Source organism: Zingiber officinale, chromosome 9A (assembly GCF_018446385.1).
Source record: "Zingiber officinale cultivar Zhangliang chromosome 9A, Zo_v1.1, whole genome shotgun sequence".
NCBI classification, from domain to species: Eukaryota; Viridiplantae; Streptophyta; class Magnoliopsida; order Zingiberales; family Zingiberaceae; genus Zingiber; species Zingiber officinale.
In genome coordinates, this window is record NC_056002.1 from 112044731 (window position 1) to 112068805 (window position 24075).

At 38.9% G+C, this 24075-nt stretch overlaps 3 protein-coding genes across 3 annotated transcripts; 2 read left to right on the top strand and 1 right to left on the bottom strand.

Moving 5' to 3' along the window:
• Positions 1-3823: 3823 nt before the first annotated feature.
• Positions 3824-5985, top strand: LOC122021910. The gene is made up of 3 exons (XM_042580086.1): positions 3824-4394; positions 4658-5008; positions 5106-5985. The coding sequence occupies exons 1-3, from the start codon at positions 3984-3986 to the stop codon at positions 5682-5684; spliced, it is 1341 nt and encodes a 446-aa protein (XP_042436020.1). The 5' UTR covers positions 3824-3983; the 3' UTR covers positions 5685-5985.
• Positions 5986-9666: 3681 nt separating this feature from the next.
• Positions 9667-11719, top strand: LOC122019478. The gene is made up of 4 exons (XM_042576938.1): positions 9667-10275; positions 10985-11213; positions 11361-11485; positions 11572-11719. Exons 1-4 carry the CDS (start codon positions 9667-9669, stop codon positions 11668-11670), a joined length of 1062 nt encoding a protein of 353 aa, XP_042432872.1. The 3' UTR covers positions 11671-11719.
• Positions 11720-12197: 478 nt separating this feature from the next.
• Positions 12198-14036, bottom strand: LOC122021795. Its single transcript, XM_042579951.1, has 3 exons — positions 13687-14036; positions 13033-13131; positions 12198-12940 (listed from the first exon to the last, which is right to left on the bottom strand). The coding sequence occupies exons 2-3, from the start codon at positions 13099-13101 to the stop codon at positions 12536-12538; spliced, it is 474 nt and encodes a 157-aa protein (XP_042435885.1). The 5' UTR covers positions 13102-13131; positions 13687-14036; the 3' UTR covers positions 12198-12535.
• Between the last annotated feature and the right edge of the window lie 10039 nt (positions 14037-24075).

A 24075-nucleotide genomic window follows, 5' to 3' on the forward strand; every position in this document is an offset into this window, starting at 1 on the left:
ACAGTAAGTCTGGACAATAAATACCAAAATACAATAATCAAGTTAAGTTATCTAGACTTAGTCAAATATAACTGGATCACTAAACTTAACCTGACTAATCAAGTGAAAACCGATGCCCTCTAGATAAACAATTAGTAACTAATGGTTAGACATTTGACCCTCGGTATTAAGTGATAAATTTTTCTAGTTACTCATTCTTGGACTTTAGGTTTTTACACCTTGCTAAAGAAATTCTAAGTTTTTAATCCTTTTTAGATTAGCAAAGTGATTTCACAAGTATTTTCAAAATTTTCTAAGTTATTTATTTCAAAATTATTTTCAAAAACACTTTCAAGTCAGCAAAATTACTTTACAAGCATTATTCAAAATCTTTTCAAAGTTTAACTTCTTTTCAAAGTTTAACTTAACTAAATATGTTTCAAAAACTTTTTAAGTTTAAATATTATCTCAAAAAGCCTTTCACATTTAACTATTTAAGTTTTACAAAAGTGTTTCAAACTTAGCCTAACATTTTCAAAAAGCATCTGTTTTATATAACTACGTATTTTTCAGAAAGCTCAGTTTTTGAAACTTGAAAAACATAACTTGAGTTAAGTATCTTTTTAACTTTGCTTAATATTTTTCAAAACCTTCAGCTAAACATTTTTCAATTTAGCTAAGTCAACTTTCAAAGCAAAATTTCAATCCTTAGCTAAATAATTATAACTTTTGAAAAAACTTATTTTTATGGTCAAAAATATTTTCTATGCTTTTAAAGGCTAAGATCTCTATCAGCTATACAATATCTCTAGCAAAGTGTCGTTAAAGCAACTTAAGTTAAAGCTATTATTAAGGGGAGCTTTGTATATGCTATTTTAGAACTGTTGTGTATATGCTATCTGTATATCTTTATGTTTAACTTTGAATTTCAGTTGCCATAATTAAAAAGAGGGAGATTGTTGGTGCGGAAAGCATCCGACGATTGAACCTTAGTTTTGATAATGACAAAAAGGGATTCAAAGTTAAGTTTAATTGTTATCTAATGATCTTAAACAAGTTTGCAGGAAAGTCCTAATTGCGGTTAGGCAGGAGAAAATCCCTAGGGGGTGGTAACCCTATGTGGAGAAAAATCCTAGGAGGTGGTAATCCTAGATCCTAGGGGTTGGTAACCCTAGGTGGAGGAGAAATCCTAAAGGGGGGGGGGGTAACCATAGGTCCTAGGGGGAGGTAACCCTAGATGGAGAAAAACCCCTAGGGGGTGGTAACCTTAGGCAGAAAGTTCAGTCGGTCTGGAGGACCGGACTGACATTAGGTATGCTCTCCCGAGAGGAGTAGGTGAGGACGCGTTCCCCGGAAGAGGAAACAGTAGGCGTCGATTCAACCTAGAGTTTCTGGTTGGAAATCCGAAGTTAGAATCAGATAGTCCGATGACTGTCAGACTTTATATTTATGATATTAAATGCTAACTTTGTGTTGCAGGGTATCTTTTGGACTAACGTATCTTGCAGGTACAAAGGAGCAACCTTAAGTCTCAGATGAACAGTGTTTGAGGCGCCTCTATGGAGCTTGGAGGCACCTCGGGTGCAAAGTAGTAGAGCTTGCGCGCGACAGAGTTGGAGGCGCCTCGGACTGAACTAGAGGCGCCTTGGACCGCAGGTTGGAGGCGCCTTCAAGTGGATCAGAGGAGAAGGTTTCGGCGCTAATCCACGCGGCTGACGCGGCAAGTTTGAGGCGCCTTGAATGGACTTTGAGGCGCCTCCAGCAGGCTTTATAAGGGGTTTCGAACAGCAACCTTAGAACAACAATACTGAAGCGATCCTCTACTTGCTGTTGCTCAAGAAACGACCCAGAAGTGCTATAGCAAGGCCCCGACAACCAGGAGCTTCAGATTACTATTTTCTGTTGTCGGTATAAGCTTACTTTCTGTATTATTTGTATTGCATTTATGTAAACTTTTGCACGATATTATTGTTGCCCAAAGTAAACGCTCAAAGAGCGTGGGCCTTGAAGTAGGAGTCGCCCTAACCTCCGAACCAAGTAAAAATCTTGGTGTGCATCTGTGATTGTTTTTCTTTTCCTATTATTTGTTCCGCTGCGTTACTCGTCGAGTTTTTTGAATCTGAAACGCGTGAAAGCCACGAGCGCTATTCAACCCCCTCCCCCCCCTCTAGCGCATGTTGATCCAACAGTCGTCCCTTGTTGACCTCGCATACCACCCTAGCTAGATTATTGACTTTTTTTGGCCACAAAAATACTCGTCTATGTAGTGGCCTACTTGGTTTCTTGATTTACCTCTTTATAAATGGTTAAGGGGTCGACCGTATAGGATGCCCAGGTCAACGTATGACCTTTTTATAGAAATCATGCATTTCATTTCCTTGCTATGCTAGGGTAAAATGCTCTCGTAACTTACCTGTCTGTATCTTGCGATGCATGGGACTGACGATACTAGACCACTTGGGGTGAGTAATATCATATTTTGCTCCAATCATGCATTCCATTAGCCTCGGGCTACGATGCAATGACAAAGCTTTTCCGCATTTAATCAGACATCTACGGGTCAATTCTAAACTACGATATATTATGGATTAATTTTTTCAAATGGGAAGATAATCCTAAAATGTTGATTAGCATCGAATGAATTACTTTCTGAATTAATTTACTAGAATAATTGGATATATGAATTATAAAAAATAAATCATGTGCTCCATTATTATTATGATTATTTGATAATACAAGTATTTGAGTTCTTTCGATCCAATTAGGCCTGCCATTATCTAATTAATTTGTTAATTGGCTAATTATTCCTGCAGCCGCCCAGCAGTAGACATGCAACCATTACTCCCGCGCTTAAATGAATCTGACTACGTCTATACTTTCTTCCCGTCCGATTATAACGGATTAATTTTTCATTACTTAAATAATTTTAAATATTAATTTTTTATTTATTCAAAAAAATAATTTACTAATCTCTACTTGTGAAATAACCGAAAAATCAATCTTGCAACACCTATATACATTAACAAGTGTAGGACAAGCATGACCCAGAATTCACGGCGCCGAAGGGCTACGTTCATGCATGTGTAGAGAAATTAAGTGGGGCTAGAAAGCGCACATGACATGATCGCTGGAAATGCCATACATGAGCAGTAGAAATCGGTGTATATATATGTATGCGGGGCAATACAAGAGGAGGTTGGCTAAGGTTACACAGGTGTAGCGTGCAGCTGGAGGTGGTTTGCATTGATTGCTTTGGGTCGCATAATGAGCCTTGTAACGGGCGTGGACAAGCATGCAACTCAAAGGACAATGGCTGAGGTGTACAACTTATCCAAGATATCAATAGGGTTTGTGAGGAATGATAGTGGCCTCTGTACAGCGACATTGTTTATACAAATTCTGGATACTCCTTGTTACAATCTTGTTTTCAGATAAATTGACGGGAATGAGTTATCTTTTTGCCTATTTCTGAAATTTCAATTTAAGTCAGTTTGCACCTAAACCTAATTGAATTTAATCGAATGCGAAAATTAAAGTAAAAAAATAATAATTGCAACACAGACTATGCAATGGTCAAACCTGCGATAGCTTACGTGGCAACGGCCGACCGGGCGGTAAGTACCGTTACATCAGCCTTTGCCAATGATCGCCACATGGGTGATCGCCTGGACAGGTGGCAGCTTCTTAATTGGTCCTCGATATATCATAATTACAATTAATTGCCCCGCACCGCACCATTTGTCGGTCTTTTTTTTAATGTACTTTTATAAACCACTCGTCTCTTTAGAATTTACTACAATTCTCCTCCGGTTAAATAATTATTTCACATTCCAGCCCCTTAAATTTCTTCGCGGCCAACAGCAAACTCGGCTATAAATAGCGCACGCCTCCGGTGCGGGGATAGGGTTCCGCAATAGGGAGGAAGCGGTGGTTCTCGGCGCCGAGGAAGGAGGTCGCGCGGTGCTGTGTCGGCGAACTCACCGGAGAAGGAGAGGATATCGCACATGAACCATTCGCCGGTGCAGCTGCTGCTTCCGCGGCAGAGGAAGAAGGGTCACCGCCGCCACTCCTCTCTGTTTCTGCCCCAGGAAGGGGCGGCCACCTCGGCGCTGGTCGGCAGATCTGTGAGCTTTAGAGAGACCCTTGCGCCCCTGATGGAGGGTCCCGACGACGGTGGTGCAGTAGACGCCGATGGAGATCGGAGGAGGGAAGGATGGACCCACTGGGTACGGATCCTGCTTTCGCGTGTTCCTTCGATCAACTCCGAATCGGTTGCTGCCGGCGGTGCGTCCTTCTCCTTGATCCGAAGCACCGACCTCCGTCTCCTTCTCGGAGTCATGGGTGCGCCGCTCGCTCCCGTCCACGTCAGCGCCGATGATGGTTCGCCTCATCTCAGCATCAAGGACACTCCCGTTGTAAGTGGCATCTTCTCTTCTTTCTCTGTTATGCAGTTCAGATCCATCCCTGAGCTGCATTCTTCTCTTCCTAGGGCTAAATCGCGGCGCTTTGAGTTCGGCATTGGGGGATTCCCACTTCGATATTTTCGATCTCTTAATTTCCTTCATTTTCCACTTTTCTTAACTCCGTTTCATAATCCTCGAAATGGGAATATTGTTGATGAATTCCATGATCCATCTCACAGTAATGCCACTCAATTCGTTCATTCTCTACTCTTCAGGAAGTGTCATCAGCCCAGTACATTATGCAGCAGTACATGGCGGCATCGGGCGGTCTGAAACTCCAGAGATCCATCCGCAACGCCTACGCCAGGGGGAAGGTGCGAATGGCGTCGTCAGAGTTCGCGACTGCTACCAAAGTCATCAAAAACAGAAGCAGATCCTCACGCAAGGTTGAGTCGGGCGGCTTCGTTCTCTGGCAGATGGCCCCAGATAAGTGGTACGTCGAGCTGGCGATCGGGGGTAGCAAGCTCCACGCCGGCTCCAATGGAGAGGTTGTGTGGCGCCACACTTCCTGGCTCGGCGCCCATTCCGCAAGAGGCCCCGTCAGACCTCTTCGACGCGCACTACAGGTTCACAATCACTTCAAATTCACTATATTTTTTTCAAACAACAAATTGGTTTGGAATGACTCCGCCACTGGCTAAATTCGAGTAATTCTTCGATTAGGGCCTCGATCCATTGACGACGGCCAGGATGTTTGCCAATGCGCGTTGCATCGGGGAGAAAAAGGTCCATGGGGAGGATTGCTTTGTTCTCAAGCTCTGTGCTGACCCTCAGATCCTGCAAGCCCGAAGTGAAGGCCTCGCGGAGATCATTAGGCACGTCCTCTTCGGATACTTCAGTCAGCGAACTGGGCTCCTCGTTCTAATTGAAGATTCCCACCTCACTAGGATCCAAGCTAACGCTGGAGGTGATGCAGTGTACTGGGAGACCACCATTAGTTCCTTCCTCCTGGACTACTCCCTGGTAGAAGGTGTAATGATTGCCCATTCAGGTCGATCCAATGTCACCCTCTACAAATTTGGCGAGTCGGCAATGAGCCACACCAAAACTAGGATGGAGGAGAATTGGATGATCGAGGAAGTGGCCTTCAATGTGCCTGGCCTCTCGGTGGACTGCTTCATTCCCCCTGCTGATATAAGTTGTGATTCAATCACTGAATCTTGCCAACTTCCTCAAGAAGAACGCAACAAGGGTGTCGCGGGTCACCGGGCAAGAAGCCAGAGGATGCGTGCGGTAAGGTAATTTGGAGGTTGTAGTCTAGCGTTAGAATCATGAACAATCAACAGCTCAATTGTTCATACTTCTGTTTATTCAATTATGAAACCATAATGGTTTTGATGACCTATTTCTGTTATTCCCTTTGGATAAGAGCATATCTTGATAATTTCAAGCAGGTAAATATTTTAGGGAACTGGATATTGAATTTGGGTGGGAAGCCTTCTTTTGTCCTCAGTGTTTAATACATTGCAATTGCCTTGCTCTTGATCTAATTTCTGACTTGTAACTTGACTTGCTATATTATCATTAAATCATGGTTTCCTCACGGTGAATAAGTATTGAAAGATTTAATTGTTTCGGAACTTGCGTTATGTTTCTACAGTGCAAATCGAGATGAAACTATATGACTTTTCCCGTTCTATGCTTAGATCATACTTCTTCCTGATTCGCCCTCTTAGCCCTTGTTTATCCAGATGGTATGATGTCTTTGTTGACTGAAGCCAAGGATGTGCTTTGCATTTGCCCAAAGCAATCGTTGCATCAAAGAGAAATCACGCTCGTCGTGTGGATTTTTAAGCAATGCATGAAAGGCATCAACTTAATGACACCAGCATTACCATTCTTTCAGGCAATCTACTACTTTTGGGTCACTCACTGGAGCATTCAGCGGTAGATGTAAAGGTACTGTCTTTTAATACGTTGGCCAGGCACTATTAATATATTTTTGTCAGCTACGTGACTACGTCCCATGTGCCTCTTAACCTTCCGTACCTACAAAAGTGGGAAGAACAATGAAACTAAATAAGCCATCAAATCTTTCCTGCCTATTTTATCATTTAAAATTACCCAAACTTATTCCTGAACCGCTGAAACTGTAAATTTAACATTTTTAAAGTTGAGGGGAAAGAGTTCCCTTCAGAAAAATCTTTGACCCACTTAGAAAGACCAATTATGATCCCTTTGACACCTTTTGCTCTCAAACCTGAAGTGAAAAACTGATGGGGATAGCTTGTCCTGACTTAGGGAATTCCAAGAAAGCTGACGAACGAACGAACTTCACTAACGTGCCCGATCTAAATATGACCTGTGAGCACCTTTTACTATATTTTATTATGCTTGTTCTAAGCCTCTGTGAATGGGTTCACCAGGGAGCATGCTAACAAGGGTAGAGTCCAGAGGCAACTGCAACAAATTGTACTGCTGAATTGATGGAGACATGTAGGGTAGACAAATTTGTATTCTATCAGTCGGTATGCCGTCCACGTCTAGTCATCGGATTATTTGTGACGGTAGACTTTATAAACGGGCACAAGTGATATTTACACGCATATTTATATCTTAATAAATCTGGAATTAATTTTTAATGAGTATAAAATGTGATACCTGATCTAGGTACAGAATTATTATACTAAAATAAAACATCTTCTATCATTTATTTATTTTTATTTTACTGTAGAACAGATAATATTAGATAATTTGAGATTAGGGATATCAGTTTATGTTTCAATTACTTGTGACTAAATCTACCACTCCATTAGAAGGGCTCGCACTATGCTTCAATGATTTCAAAGGAGAAGTCACTCTATGGCAAAAAGGTGAAATTGATACTTTAGCAGTGATATAAAAACGTCTTTAAGAAGATCCACAAGGGAATGAAGTTCCACTTGAGAATAATAAAGATCCATTTAAGAATAATAAAGATCCATTCGGAAATGAACTTCTACTTGGGAATGAAGTTTTACTCAGAAACAATGAAGATTCACTCGAGAATAATACTAGGGAAAGATTATTGCTCGTGAAAGATTACTTGGGAAGGATATATTGCTCGAGAAAGATATATTGCTTTGGAATTGAAAAGAGTCGACTAATGTTTTGGATATTCTTGATAATCATTTTGGAATTTGAAAGGTTGATGAGGCTTTAATACCCCTTTATGCTTTTGCATGATTAAACTCACTTTATTTTCAAAGCTTAGGAAATATAAACCTAGTTTAATGAAGCCTTAGGAAATATAAATCACATTTAATGCATTTTAACTTATCTTGTAAAGTTGTTCCAAGTCTTTCTTATAAAGGATTATCATTTGTATTATTTGAAGAGGTTAGTTTTTTAGATTAAAATATGTTTGCGCTTTTAAACTTGTGAGAGGAACTATATTCTTGTATCCCTCTAAACTCTTTGGTGGATTCCGTAGAATAGTAAGTTGGGAGTCTTACCTTGTGTTACCTCTTATTTCTTCTATGCTTCCAGTGTTAAATTGGTATAAGAGCTCAAGTTTTCAATGGCTAGTCATAGAAGACAAAGGCCAAATGGTAATCCTACAGTTCGTCAAAAAGACCTTCGTAATATTGAGCTGGATGACTTGAGGAGACAAGTGCAACAACTCGAGGAATGTCTCGCACGTGACGAACCTTTATAACATGATAATTAAGGATCATAACTCAGAGGCTGGTTATGGTTATGGTTATGCAAATCAGGAAATAAGTTTTATTCTAATGTATGAAGAAGTCGATAAGGAACCTTATGAGACAACACCTATCTACGATGAATACAATGAAGAAGGAAGGACTATTTATAAAGATCATAAAGAATCTTTGGTGGTATGACATAGCTTCAATGCTACTTATGTTGAAGAAGGTCATGCTATGCCTTTCCAAGTGCAATCTCTTCTTCAAGAATTTCAAGTGGTGGTGTTGAAGAAAGATGATTCGTAGCGTATGTGCATTGACAATAGAACAATGAACAAAATCGCTATCAAGTATCGCTTTCCCATCTCTCTACTCGATGATCTTTTTGAACAACTTCATGGGTACAAGATTAATTTCAAAATTGATCTTCCAAGTGATTATCACACTGATGCAACAAGATCGATGATAATGTTTATAAAGTTAAGTTGCCTAGTGGTTATGGGGTTTCCAATATTGTTAATGTTGTTGACAGCTCTCCTTATATTGAATCTTATTTTAATTCGAGATCAAATCTTTTCCAACTAAGGGAGATTGACACAGAAAAGCCCCAAGAAGATCCTATCGAGAATGAAGTTCTACTCGAGAATAATGAAATTCCACTGAGGAATAATGAAGATCCACACAGAAATGAAGTTCCATTTGGAAATAATGAAGATCCACTCGGGAATAATGCTCGGAAAAGATTATTACTAGGAAAAGATTGGATATATTGCTCGAAAAACATATTGCTTTGGAATTAGAAAGAGTCAACCTACGTTTTGGATATTCTTGATGATCTTCTTGGAATTTGAAAAGGTTGATGAGCCTCTAATACCTTTGCATATTTTTTCATGATTAAACTCATTTTATTTTCAAGACTTAGGAAATATAAATCTAGTTTAATGAAACCTTAGAAAATATAAATCACGTTTAATACATTTTAACTTATCTCGGATAGTTGTTCTAAGTCTCCCAGCATTTATATTCTTTGAGGTTGGTTTTTGAGATTAAAATATGTTTGCGCTTTCAAGCTTGTGAGAAGAATTATCTTCTTGTATCCCTCTAAATTCTTTAGTGGATTCCGTGGAATGGTGAATTGAGAGTCCCGCCTTACATTTCCTTCTATTTCTTCTACATTTTTATGTCAAGCAGCTCTTTTAAGATGACTCCACATCATAAATGAGGATATTCCGTCTTAATATCAAACGGTCTTCCTCAATAGGGGAATGAGGAATCTAACTACGTCTCTCCTAAACCTTACTCGAGTACCAACTCGTGAACAATGGAGAAGCCACTGGAACAAACAGTGGTTACTGGGCTATTCGCGATATGCATCAATCTCCATATCTCCACCACTAGCTCATAGGAGTCGAATAATGATCCACAATGTGTTAATAAAATAAATGAAATAGCAGTAATAATAAGTAAGTAAATCAATCAATAAATAAATGGACAGGATTAATCGATCCTGAGATTGACGGTGGAGATAACATTGGTAACATCGGTGGGTTCGTTGATTACGGTTATGCCAAGCGATCGTAAAGCATCTCTCGGAATGCATGACCATGCAGCCGTCACAGTCAGAGAGCGGTTACGTTTGTACGACGATCGAGGAAGCCGTACAATTCGGGACTCGGATGATCAAACGAACGATCGCTCGATGCGGCGACGGTCACTACAATAAAACCAGGCGACGGGCAGGGAAATCCCCAAACAAGTCCGAGCAGAGTGTGGCGAAAATGAACAGCCTCCTTTTGGGCAACCCCGCGACAGGTGCGCATGGAATCCTCCTTCACCGCCTTCCCGCTCCGCCCTCCGGTTGCCTCTGCGATCTGCCAAGGCCGCGCGCGAGGAGGTCTGCGAGATCGCACCTCCTCTCCTTCAAGCTCAACCTCTCCTGCTTTAAGTCGTCGTGCTCGCGATTGTCGCCGCCCGCGCCCTCTTCTTCGATCTTCAGCTCTCCCATCGCTTCCGCTTCTGTTGCCGTTTCCGCCTTTGCTTCCTCCGCCGCTTCGATTGCCGCCGCCGCCGCCGGTGCGATTTCTTCATTCGTCCCCATCCGGAATGGGTTCTTGAGTTGGTACCTCCGGATGATCGAAGCGCACCCTCTTACAACCAAGAGCCTCACCGCGGCATTCATATTCGCCACCGCTGACGTCTCCTCTCAGGTTCGTTGCCCATCGCCACCTCTTGTTTCCCCAAGTTTCTTTCTGTTGGTTTATTGGTTTGCTAGAGCCAAGCTACAGAGCAAAGCAGAACGCAATCTAGTTTATCGACTTTTGGTTCCTTTGATCCAACTTTAAAGAAAAACACAAGACCTTACAAGATCCAGCACAAATCGAAATTATTAATTCTCCAAATCCAAGATTCTATTCTATCACTGGAAAGTGAAAGAACTTACTTTAGCAAAAACCGATACATCATATTCATCCTTTCTCTCAATTAGCTAATGAACACTTGATCCTCGTGTTCTAGGCATGCATTTACTTGTACAATAAATTCGTTTCAAGATATCACCTAATAAATATATTAATTATACTTGTACAATAATTTGGTTAAGCAAACCATATTACCATAATATATAAAAATGCTAATCATATTCTGATTGGTTCATTAAGTATTCAAACCTCTATCATTATCATGGATATTAGTTGAGTCTCAATTTATTAGGAGGTAAGAAATGACCCCTCTTTCTTTTTTAGAAATATGGCACATCATATTAATATTGTTTTTTATTTTTTCATGATGAAGGAAAGTAAGCTTCAGGACATTTAATTGTAATTTGGCTATAACCAAATACAAATCTACATAATGTCAAATTATTTTACTTCATTATCAGATTACTACATCTTGATTAGACTGTGTTTCTCTTGGCAGATAATCACAACCGCATGTACTGTTAGTCTTGATACTGTGAGAATTCTGCGAATGAGCGGATATGGTTTGCTAGTTCTTGGTCCTTCATTACATTTTTGGTACAATTTTCTCTCAAATATTCTACCAAAGCAAGACATAATCACCATTCTGAAGAAAATTTTACTTGGGCAAACTACATTTGGTCCTATAATGACTGCTGTGTTCTTCTCAGTAAATGCATTTTTACAAGGTATATTTGCATTTTTTTTCCTCCCATTGTTCTATTACAATCTTAACCTCACAAAAAAAATTTAAGTTTATATTTTTAAACTAAATAGAAAATAAAGGGTTGACACTTCTTATTTTCTTTTCCTTTTATTGTTTGCTTACCTTTCAGGTGAATCTGGCAATGAGATATTTTCTAGGTTAAACAGAGATTTGATTCCCACTATTAAAGCCGGATTTTTGTACTGGCCTTTGTGTGATTTCATTACATTTAAGTTTGCCTCCGTTCAATTACAGGTAAATTCCTCACTATTTTGTCACTACACAGCATGGGCTCTATCGATACACTCTCATAGCTCACTTTTTTATTTTCCTTGAAACAGCCTTTGGTTTGCAATTCATTCTCCTTTTTTTGGACGATATATCTGACCCAGAAAGCAAGCTTGGAGAAAGTAAGCGATCAAGAGAATTCAACCTCTTGACTTCTTTCAGACTTTGAAGATTCGTTAGTTGTACAGTCCCCATCTCACAAAGCACTCAGGAGGAAGTTTTAGCTAAAACACGCAGAGTTAGCAGCATTAGTTTTCTCTTTTCAATTGTGTAGTCGTTCTAAAGGCATTTGTCGTTCTAAAGGCATTTTCCATCTTTTGAGACTTACAGCACATTGAAACATCAACCAATATATACATGTTTTTTTTTTTTTAATTCTGTGATTTAGATACTTGCATTAATACCTTTGTGGTCGTATTTGTGGTGGCCAGGAAACACACGCCTTATCTGTTAGCTTACCTTACAAACTGTAATAATATTAACTTTATAACTTATGGTTAACCAATAAATTTCAACTTATTTAGAAAATATGAACTTTGTATAAAATTGTTTCCCAAATTAAAAACAATTTGTGTTTGCACACATTGTGTGTTTGTATCTGCCAAATCCGACACAGGAATAGTTCAAGTACCAGACAGATTTTCATTTGGTAAGTGATAACTACAAGACATGTTTGTACTAGTTGATGCATATTTCAGGAACCTGCTTCGTCACAATAGGTTTTCAATTGAATTGTTGGTTTTTGTAATGCAGGAAACTCTTACATGAACAACCTAAGTACATATCAAGAACTGCTGCCTATCAAGAAGTATGCCCACTGTAACACGTTAAATTTTGTGACATGCCAAACTTGGTTTTTCTTGTTTCTGTTCAAGAATTGCACCTCTGCTCTTATATGGTCCATTTCTTGTTTAGCCAATACAAATTTCTGCACATCATCCTTATCTCCATCTGAATTCATAGTGCTTCTCACTTATAGCTACAATGGTACCTCAACATAATCAAGAAACAATCATGTCAGCTCAAGCTCAAGCATTGAGAGAACCAAGGATTCTGCTTTATTCCACTCTGGTTATGTGTTTCATGTTGGAATCTCATATCGATCTCAGAAATCCGGAACTGGCTTGGCTCATTACCCTTTCTTTGCGTAGTTGCTGACCCTGTCGAGGATGAAGAGAAACTGGATCCAGAATCTGAACATGAAGATATCCCTTTCTTTTTCTGTCTTCTGCTTCCAGTTGCAAGGGTCAGGTCTAAGTCACTCTCTTGGCATTCCATTCTCATATGATTCTTATCTTGCTTTTCAGTTGGGTGTTCCAAATCAAACGTCGGATGGCGTGAATCCTTTTGGGCCTTCTTGTTGGTGTTCATCTCATTCATTAACTGCTCCTGCACTCGGTACAGACGGTGGAGTTCATGCACCTGGATTGGAACAAGGATGGAACATTTATGATTTGAGATTTTCAATAACTGCACGGTTTAATTTGTGAGAGTGAAGCATAATAGAAAGGCACCTGTTGTCTGAAGGTGTCTTCCTGTTTTAAGATTGATTTCTTCAAGTATTGTTTATCATATTGCTCCATGAATCTTATCTCCCCGAGGCCTTGTCAAACCTGCAGTGCCTTTCAATGTTATGATGATTTACAACACCATTTGCAGCAAATGCGAAGAAGGCAAATAAATAAAGTGGAGATCAAGAATTGATAGGAAAGACCATATGGATGTTTGCTCTAAACATTAAAGGTACTACATTTCATATTAACTGGCATTCAGAAGCCTTGGACTTCTTGATGGCCTTTCGACATCATCCTGAAGGGAAACATTTCAGGGTGTAGAAGATTAATACAAGATATGCTTGTTTCTATCCTTTCTATATTGACAGAAAAATTTTAAAAAAAATTAGATGATTTGGTTTTACAGGAACAAATTGTCTCAATGAAGTTCATGAACGTGGATCGCACAAATCATTCTCAGAACACTTGCTTCTTTTATTTTGTATTTTAAAAAAAGGAAACTTGGTTAAATAATCTTGTTGGGAAGCTACTTACAAATCAGCTAATCTACTAGTTCCCTGGTAGATTTCACTCTTAAGTTTCTTCAGAATTATAAGATCTGAATCTTAGAGCATCATATTAAAGATTGAAAAGGAAAAGAAAAAAAAATCACACCTGATCAGTTCTAGCAGAAGAATTCTTTCGCTAGGGGCCGAGAGAAAGAACTCAAGAAAGACTTTTCTCGAGGAAGACTTAAACTTGGCGGCCGAGGTAGAATTTAGGTTTCTTCTCCGAGACTCTCTCCTTCCCACCAGATTATTTAATGGGTTCTGCAAGGCAAGCCAAACAAATCCCAGTGTTTGGCCAGTGCAGTTCAAGCCTCTGAAGGTGAAAGATGACCCAGGAAGTACCAACGATAGCCAGTATTAATATAAGCAGACCCACAATAATATGATATTCTGCATATTAGTTCTCAAAACTATGAAGCACTACTTCAAAGAATCATTGGACAGACAGCTATGGCTGCCATGGTAGGTCACATGTGCCCCAGAATTTTATGATCATAAAAATTAAAAAAAGTTGTCTCGCCAAACCTATATTATTGGGCACCTGCAGCATTTCTATCAATGGTTTTATACTTTGTGGAACAGATAAGAGCAGCGAGTGCGCTACTTATTCTCTTATGACATGGGGAGAAAATCTACATGCTTAAAGTAGCTCAATTGTGCTCAGACACAATGGGGCACAAACAATGATTAGGATCCCATCTCATACTCAAATCTTTTTGCCGGTTGCGGTTACTACAGCCATTAGCTGGATCTGTACTTGTTAAATCTAATGCACATGGAGTAGATCTACCTAATTAACAATCAGGACGATGAGCATATCATTTTCGGGTAATTCATTGCTATTGTTTTAATTTGTCCAGAGATAAAAAATAAAAATACGTTGTTCGTCGGGTGATATTTATAAGGAGGTAGATTTGCTGCTGCCATAAATGGTGGATCCAGACGGATCTGAATCTCAAAACAATGAAATAAAGATTAATGAGGTTGACGAGTCAATTGGTGTGAGACGGACACCTTCCATTGGCTGCATATAGATCTGGAAGCACAAGCCTTGGATCATGCCGGGGAAGGTACATCCTGCCAAATGTTTTAACTACCTAGTAATCATCATCACCTTAGAAAAGGGATGACACATGGAACAGGTGTGCATTATTGCCCCAATCATACCAAAGCATCTTTCCTTTTCTTAGGGGCAGGAAAGCTCTGGTTTTGTCCTTGCTGTACTGGGTGGATACAGGGTATTTGGAAGCTTAAAGAAAAGAAAAGAAAAAGCTATTCACACAAACTAGATATTGGAAAGTGGTGGGTCTAACGAGAGGAGGGCATCACAAGTGGAGGTCATGTGGATGCATGAACTCCTCCATTTTGTTCATATAAGTTCACTGAATTCTCCCCTCTTTTGTCAAGAAATGACAAGGGACACGAGGGCCAAGGGAGCACTAGGCCTGCATCAGGCCTGTGCTGACCACGCAGAAACAAGAAGGGTGCTAGAGTTCATCATACGACAAGCTGAGCTTGGTGGATCAGCATGCTGTTGTGGAAACTCTTTTAGGGAAGTCAGTCAGTCAGTCAGTCGCAATTATATTTGGTGAGAATAAAAATTAGGTGTGCTCAGAATTTTAGGACAAGAAAATAAATTTCAGGCGTTCGCCATGCACCATTGTCGCTTTCCTCGTGCGTGGAATGAACTAGATAAGGTTACCGAGTGACAGAATCAGAAAGAGACTGACCTTTGCCACTGCAGTTCGCTAACTCCACCACAAGATGTGATGCGATGCCCACCATTAGAGGAGGAAGTCAAGAAACCTTATCCTTTTGGTTTTGTGCATCGTTCAGATGGATGGGTATGCCCCGCTTGGATTCGTTCTTCTAGTGGAAGTGGAAGAAAATGGTTCAGGAAAGATAAGCCTTTGGTCTTGCATTTTGTCGTCTTTCGGCACCTTGTCCTGCACCACACACGTAGGAGAAGGTTGTAAATGAGCTCGAATTAGGCAATGTGATTTTCAGACTTGATTGATAAGATATTTGGATGAGAAGGTGATAATTTTATTATAAATTTATAACAGGGATAAAGGATTAATTTTTGATTAATACGCATCTTCAGATAAAATAATTTTGTTAGGAGATGATTAGTACAGTTATCTCTAGATAAGATTGACTAATTTAATTAAGCTCGAGTAAAATTAAGTTTGAATTTTGATGTTTAGAAAATATATTATGGATAATATATTTAGATAATATGTTGTGGGAAGGTCATGGAGGACTGGTACTTGAGTGATAAAGTCCTAACTTGAAGGTTAGGTAAGGCAAGTCCTAACTTGAGGATTAGATAAAAGAAAGTGCAAGTGGATCAAGGAGGACCACACATTGACAAAAGAAAGTCCAAGTGAGTTAAGAAGGATCGCACATTGGCAAATAAAGTCCTAACTACGGTTAGGAAAGGGAAAGCCCAAGTGAGTCAAGGATGATCACACATTGGCAAGGAAAGTCCTAATTGCGGTTAGACAAAGAAAAGTCCAAGTGGATCAAGGAGGATCAGACAACATATTGGCAAGGAAAGTCCAAGTGGGTTAAGGAGGATTGCACATTGACAAGAAAAGTTCTAATTGCGATTAGGCGAATGAAAGTTCAAGTGGATCAAGGAGGATCGGACAACATGTTGGCAAGGAAAGTCCAAGTGAGTTAAGCAGGACTACATGTTAACAAGCAAAGTCTTAACTGTAAGTATCCCGTGGTAGTTTATATGTGGTCAACCAAGTTAAGTTAGGTCCTGTGTATGTTTGATCCTTATGCCTAAGTGTGCAGGAGCTTAGCAACACAAGAAGTAGAGCGGAAGACGCAGCTAACGAGAATGATAACACGGGAAATGAGACAACGGGTTCAGTGCATCTAAGGAACGAGATGCTGTGGAAGAGTACACCAGTGGACGAGAAGAACGTGCGCAACGTTTGAGGGATGAGAAGTCGAGGAGGAAGCCTGCTCAAGGAAAAGATCAGAGTTGGGTTCGGTGATCTCAACTTTGGGTAGTCGGAGGATCACCCACACAAGAAGAGATCAGCAGTTGGGAGTTGATCTGCCTTCTGCTGTATAGAAGGTGCCTTTGATGAACAGTGCGAATGCGTCTTCCAACTATAGAAGGAGCCTTCTAGTAGTCGTTAGCCATAGATAGAGTTTTATTGACAACGGATAAAACTTATCTAATGGAAGGCGCCTTGGATTATCTTAAATTAACAACCACCTAATGAAAGCCGCAGATAGAGATCTTCTAGTGCTTTTCAACTCTTTGGATTAACAATTATCTAGATTGTTTCTAAGTAAACCGCTAGCTTTTTACCTACTATTTTTAAGTTGTTGTTTCTCTTATTATTGTTATTTTAATTATACTACTAATCAAATCAAAAGAACGAGAATGAGTTATTTTTTTTAAGTAATTCACCCCCCTTTTGCCGGTCCCGCTGCACTAACATTCGGTATCAGAGCCAGAATGACTCAAAAAGACTAACTGCGCGCGCCGACTGAAATACCGAGATGATGGTCCGACTGACTACCCGTCGAAGTTCGAGGGGTATTTCGTGACATGAAAAAAAAATGCATGGAGGTATTTTTCAAAACAAACTTTGAATTACTCTTAATTATTAAATATAATTTTGCAACTCCCAAGACTAACAAAGAGTCAAAAAGAAAAGTACCGGTGGACCAAAAAGGATCAAGCCAACTTCGTAGTGAATTGACGAGTTGAGTTCTACCTGCTAAGCATACTTCCACCCCAAGAAGTTAATTGGATCAGAGATTATGAATTAGAAAAGGAATTTTGGGAGAAGTTTCTGGAGCTACACGAAGGAACGTCCGAAGCAAAACTCGTGAGACAGGACCTGCTCCGGAACCAACTGACAAACCTCCGGATGGAAGAAGGCAAATAGTCGCACATCTGCACTCGAGGATCAAAGAACTCATCACTAGACTCATGAATCTCAGAGAAAAAGTAACAGATCGAAATTTATTAAGGTATGCTTTAAATGCATCTCCTAGGACATCTAAGTGGATATCTATAGCCAACTTATTTTATATATCTAAAGACCTCGAAGTTAGTCTATTAGAAAATCTATTTTCTACTTTTGAACTTCACGCATCTAGATGTGCATAAGTAAAAAAGGCAAGTCAGAAAATTACCTAGAAGGCAAGAACAGATGATCAAGACTCCGAATCATCCATCGATGAAGATGAAGAAGCGTTATTGGTGATAAAGTTTAGTAAATTTATTAAATCTAATAAATTTAATAAGTTGTAGGCGAAAAAATAATTTCAGAATAAAAGAAAGGTTCATTGCTACAACTGCTAAGAAGAAGAGCACATCAAGGACGATTGCTCTAAACTAAAGAAGAGGAGAAAGACAAGGACAATAGACTAATAAAGTCGAAGCACAAGAACTTGAAAGCTACATGGGATGAATCGTCATCCTTTGAGTCCTAGATTGAAGCTTACGTCGAACTAGCCCTAATGGCAGACCACCATAGGGGCATTAAAAGTTCCTCAGAGATGAGTATCGACGAAGGGGAGGATCTTTAGAAGAAAGCTGCGATGAAGAGAGAGCATCAGAACATGAGGTAAGTGAGGTACGTGCACTTTCTTCCGAACAATTTTTCCAATTTATTAAAATGCTTGCAAAGAACATAGTACAATTAGAAAAAGATAATGCTAGGTTAAAATTAAACTTAGCAAAGTCATGCCCCTTAGATATATTTGATAATCTAAAAATAGGAAATAAAAAATTGAAAGCATAAATAGAAAAACTAGAAAATGACTATGCATTTTTAAATTCGAATATCGTTCAAAAATTAGAATTAAAAAATAATGGTAGAATTAACTTGTGCATTAGAAGACACCAAGGACAAATTAAGAAAATCCTTAGAAATTATATACCTCTAAAATTTTTAGTAAATATAGTAGGTAGGAACCTATATTGGGTTCCAAAATCTTTTGTAAATAAAAATTCACAAAGTTTTGAATTATTAGGATAAATATTATTTTTTGTGAATCTCTTACTCAAATTTTTATACTTATAGAAAAATAGTATTTCTATTAAGGACAATGTTTTTGGATTTTTTTTACTATAAAATTATCAACAAAAATCATATTTTAAAATTTAAAATGATTTCATAGATTTTTTTATGTGATAAAATATAATATTATTTGTCAAAATAATTTTGAAATCTTTTTGACCATTAACTTATCTTCTATGAATTTGTTAACGAAAATGATATTTTTGAAAATTAAAGTTAATTGTATGACTTATTTTTGAAATCTTTTATCTTTCTGGGATAAAGCACGATGTCTTCTATCATAATAAATTTTTTTTGATATTTTTTAATTTTATATAAATTATTACGAATTATTTTCCAATTTTTTTTATTCAGAAAAATTTTGGAAGAATTTTTGAAGTTTAAATATAGTTTTAAGATTTATCTTCATAAATGATGTTAAGTACTCCTAGACAAATATTTCAAAATTTTCTAATAGTTTATTTTATTTTTCTTTTATGCGATCAAAGCGAGAGAAATAAAAAAAAATGATAATCCTAGTTAACCTCATTGACTATCCCTGGGAATGATCGGCCCGACTCCACGAAAGTTTTGTTGGATCGAAAGCGCTAGAGGGTGGGGGGGGTGGTGAATAGCGCTCGTGGCTTTCACTTTTCGTTTCGGAAATCTTACGAGTAACGCAGCGGAAATAAATAAAAGAATCAACACACAGAAGACTCCAAGATTTACTTGGTTCGGAGTCTAGGGCGACTCCTACTCCAAGGCCCGCGATCGTTGATCACTTACTGTGGGCAACAACTATATCACGTAAAAGTTTGTACAACTGAGAATTACAATAAGTGCAATAATTAAAGTAAACTTATACCGACGACAGAATCTTAAAATCGCGGAGCTCCGGGTCGTCAGAAACTTGTAGCAGCACTTCAGGGTGTTTTTGAGGCAGCGCGTTGTAGCTTGATCGCTTGGAAGATGATGTTCTGAGCCTCTGCCTCGAACCCCCTTTTAAACAGTACTGGAGGCGCCTCCAAGCCTGTCTAAGGCGCCTCCAGGCCGCCGAGTCGCATGCGTGGATCAGCTCTGATCTGGTCACACCTTATCCCACTGAAGGTGCCTCTAAGTTGCTCCAAGGTGCCTCCAACGCCTGGTCCAAGGCGCCTCCAGTGACCTCTGAGGCGCCTCCAGCGTCTCTGGACAGCTGGCTTCGGCTAGCACCCAAGGCGCCTCCAAGCCCCATGGAGGCGCCTCGGACACTGTTCATCCGAGGTTTAAGTTGCTCCTTTGTTCCTGCAAATTGTGTTAGTCCCAAACACAAACCCTGAAAAATAAAGTTAGCACAGAAACAATATGATAGATATACTTGACAGTCGTCGGACTGTCCGGGTCTGACTTCGGATTTCCAACCGGAAACCTTAGGTCGACCCGACGCCTACTGTTCCCTCTACGGGGAACGCGTCCTCACCTACTCCACTCAGGAGATTTACCTGATGCAAGTGCGATCCTCCAGATCGATTGGACTTTTGCTCAGCGTTCAAAGCTTTCGGACTTTCTGCTGGACTTTCGCTTCCCGGCTGGTCCAGTCTTTCACCTGGTTCGCGACACCAGGACTTTCCACCTAGGGTTACCCCCTAGGACTTTTGCCTGAAGCTCTCGACCCGCCAAGACTTTCCGCATAGGGTTATCACCCCCTATGACCTAGGGTTACCACCTCCTAGGGTTTTCCTCCTGCCTAACCGCAGCTAGGACTTTCCTAAAACACTCAATTAAGTGCATTAGATCACAAAATAACTTAACTTTGAATTCCTTTGCCATTATCAAAATAACGGTCGATCGTCGGATGCTTCCCGCACCAACAATCTCCCCCTTTTTGATTATGACAACTGAAATTCAAAGCTAATTAAAATAGATGCATAAAGTTTAAGTAAGCAAGCTTAATAAATTTTAAATTCACGCATGGTTAAGCTAAAACTTAAACTTTGTCAGACTCCCCCTTAATAAAGACATTCTTTAATAATTTTCTTTATAAATTTTTGTTTTTTTTCTCTACTCTCCCCCTTGGCCATTTATCAAAAAGAATGAACATGTTTGAAAAAAAATCTTAACTTTTTACAAAAATTTTAGGACAAAGGTAAGAGGAAAACGACTAAGTAAAGAATCTTTAAGACACTTTGTTTAAAAAGGTGATATTTCTTGTAAATCAAATCGCTAAGTTAAATAGTCTCAGTTCGAAGTTAGTTTTCTAAAACTTTATCAATTAATCTTGCTAGAGAAAGATTTTTCTTTTGTAGCATAGCAAAAGCAACTTTAGTTTTAAACAACTTAGTCAAAATTTTGAAACCTTAGGCTTTTAAAGAGGAAAAAAATATTTTGGTAACACTTAGTTTTTTATAATTAATATTCTTAGCTAAGTAAAACCAAGGTCTAAAGAGTAATTTTTCTTTCAAAAAGTTAAAAGGGTTGACTTTGAAAAATACTTAGTTAAATTTTCAAAATACTTAGCTTTTAGAATGGCCAGAATTTTGAAAGCTTAGTCTAAAAGGTACAGCAAAAATGACTTTTGAAAGTTTAAAGTTTTGAAAACTTAGCTAATTTTGAGAGAATTTTTCTTTTAGACAAATAATTAATTTAAAGCTTTGAGGGCAAGGGAGGAGTTTCAATCCTTAATGTCCAAGCATGAGTTAAGTTAGATTGATTAGCTAATTTCTCTTTAAGTAAGGTATCAGAGCCTTAATGTTCATGCCTGAGCGATCTCAAAAGGTTTAAAATCAAGCACGTAGGTTTGCGACCACATGTCTAACCATTTAGCTACTAGCTGATTACCTAGAGGGCAACAACTTTCACTTGGTTAGTCAAGTTAAGTCAATAGATCCAGTTAGATTTGACTATTGTTGGAAGACTTGACTTGATTACTGTTAACTAGGTGTTTAACGCCCAGACTCATATTGATGCACAGATATAAATATTCTTGAGTCCAGGCTGTACCCTATGCATCTCACGTCGTTCTATGTTTTTCAAACACAAGCAAGGTAAGCCTAGGTGTTTGTGAGATGCTCTGGCTAAATTCTAGGGGAGCATGATTTCTAGGGTAAAGCCTAAGCTAATTCCATATTTTGAAAATCTAGTAAAATTGGAAAAAATAGTATTTTTCTAGAATTTTAAAACATAAGATGATTTTTAAAAATTGTAGGAAACTGATTTGAAAATCAAATACTATTCTACCCAACATATTACCATTTGTGCAGATTGTAAACAACTAAAACTCATAAACATAAATAAGTAGAGGTCAACCAAATACTAGTATAATCAGAGAAGAGAAATAGGTGTCTGTCCAAGATACATCAAGTGATAGTGTCAAAAGGCAGGATCATCGAAAGCAGGATCATCAGCTGGAGGGTCGTCAGCTGGAGGTGGTGCAAGAGGCTGCTCGGGTGTAGGCTGAGGCTGTCCCTGGCATCGCATCTCGCCTTGGAGAGACGCGAACCCTACAACTATCTTGGATTGAAGAGATCAGAGGAAGCGATGGCTATCTAGCACAACCCGTCGCGTCTGAATAGACTGAATCTCGAGTCGAGCGAGTCTGTCCTTAACGGAAGGAGGTGCCGAAGTCGAAGGCCCGGCTGATGTGGAGGGTCCGGCAGAGGTGGAAGGATCTGCGAAAAACTCCTCTGCCAAGAAGTCGGGCCCCTCCTCACCCTCACCTGGTACGTCCTCGGCCTCTGGAGCACCAGGAGCAGCGACTGGCAGTGGCCGGCCCTTCCAGGCCAGAATCCCCTCGGCAGTGACCTCTACACCCGCTAATCTAAGACTACGTTGACCTAACTCATCATATATAGTAAGTGGTATGAGTGTCCCTCTGGTAGTGTCTATCCTAGAGGAGGAGAAAATCTGGGTCAGGATATGGCAGTAGGGCATATGGATCACTCCAGACGTGACTGTACTAGATGCTTGAATTATGTTATGAAACATATGCAGTACAATGTCTATATCTAGGTGTTGGCTAAGAGCATACAAAAAGAATGAGTGGGATGATCGCATCTTCGAGACGTCTCAAGATGTGATGGGCAGAATGCATGCTGTCAGGACTTTGTACATAACATAGTCCTGAACTCAAAGAAGAGTAGACCTGAATTCAGTCAGGCTAAAGGGTCTCTCCTCCCCCAAAAAATGCATGTAGATGTCATCTAAGGTAATATGGGAATAGGAATCACCGAAAGGTAGCTCCCTACTAGGGTAACATAAAAATATACACTGAGACTCCCTAAGCTCTAAGCTAGTGCGAAGCAGGGAGGGAGTAAACTGAATGTCAGTTCCACCAACTCTGGTGGAATAGGTACTATCATCAACCTTTTCAAGGTTGTGATAGAACTGGGCACACAAGTCTTGATTTACTGTGGTATTGCAGTCAACCAATTTTCTTAAGTGATAAAAATCTATCATTTGGACTGCAGGGAGATAAAATTGGGTAAAATATTCCCTACCTATATACCTAAGTTTAATGGACTCAAAGGTAAACCTAGTAAAATCTATCCTATGTTGCTCTGAGGGGAATCTAGGGTCCGTAGAAGGGGCCCTAGCCGGTGTAGGATCAACAATGCGACGTTTCCTATTTTTGACAATATATATATATATATATATATATAAAATGCAGAATAACTACAAATAAGGGTAATAGGGAGATGTAAAATATACCTAGGAGGCATTGTAGGGGGGATGGAGGAGTTGGAAAGGGTTGAAGGCACCTTAGGGGAAGGAATCACACGATTTGGAGAGGGAATCGCGGGAGAGAAACGGACCGTGAGCGAACAGAAAAGCTTCTGTTCGTTTCTGAAATCTCGGATTGGAGGCGCCTTATATGGTTTTTAAGGCGCCTTCATTGGGACGTTAGAGGCGCCTCAGAGACCATTCGAGGCGCCTTTGGTTAAGGCGGCGGGAAATTTCCCGCCGTGATTAAGGGCGCCTCCCTCGTGTGGGAGGCGCCTCCGCTGAGTGCCTACGTGTCCCCCTTTTTTTTTTTTTAAATTTTTAAACGTTAGGTTTAATTAAAATAAATTAATTTTTAAGTTAATTAAATTTTAAAAAAATAATTTTAAGTTAATTAATTTTGGAATAATAATTTTAATTTAACTAAATTTGAAAAATAATTTTAAGTTAATTAAATTTGAAGCAATAATTTTAAGTTAATTAAATTTTGAAAAAATAATTTTAAGTTAATTAAAATTTGAAAAATAATTTTAAGTTGAAAAATAATTTTAATTTAATTAAATTTGAAAAATAATTTTAAGTTGAAAAATAATTTTATTTTAATTAAATTTGAAAAATAATTTTAAAGTTGATTAAATTTTGAAAAATAATTTTGAGTTAATTAAATTTTAAAAAATAATTTTAAGTTAATTAATTTTGAAAAATAATTTTAAAGTTAATTAAATTTTGAAAAAATAATTTTTAAGTTAATTAAATTT

Coding starts and splice junctions, on each gene's coding strand:
- LOC122021910 (XM_042580086.1), top strand. CDS start 3,984: ATGAACCATTCGCCGGTGCAGCTGCTGCTTCCGCGGCAGAGGAAGAAG. Junction 4,395..4,657: donor GCATCAAGGACACTCCCGTT/GTAAGTGGCATC, acceptor TCTACTCTTCAG/GAAGTGTCATCAGCCCAGTA. Junction 5,009..5,105: donor CTCTTCGACGCGCACTACAG/GTTCACAATCAC, acceptor TTCTTCGATTAG/GGCCTCGATCCATTGACGAC.
- LOC122019478 (XM_042576938.1), top strand. CDS start 9,667: ATGACCATGCAGCCGTCACAGTCAGAGAGCGGTTACGTTTGTACGACG. Junction 10,276..10,984: donor CCGCTGACGTCTCCTCTCAG/GTTCGTTGCCCA, acceptor TTCTCTTGGCAG/ATAATCACAACCGCATGTAC. Junction 11,214..11,360: donor AGTAAATGCATTTTTACAAG/GTATATTTGCAT, acceptor CTTACCTTTCAG/GTGAATCTGGCAATGAGATA.
- LOC122021795 (XM_042579951.1), bottom strand. CDS start 13,101: ATGGAGCAATATGATAAACAATACTTGAAGAAATCAATCTTAAAACAG. Junction 12,941..13,032: donor AAGACACCTTCAGACAACAG/GTGCCTTTCTAT, acceptor GTTCCAATCCAG/GTGCATGAACTCCACCGTCT.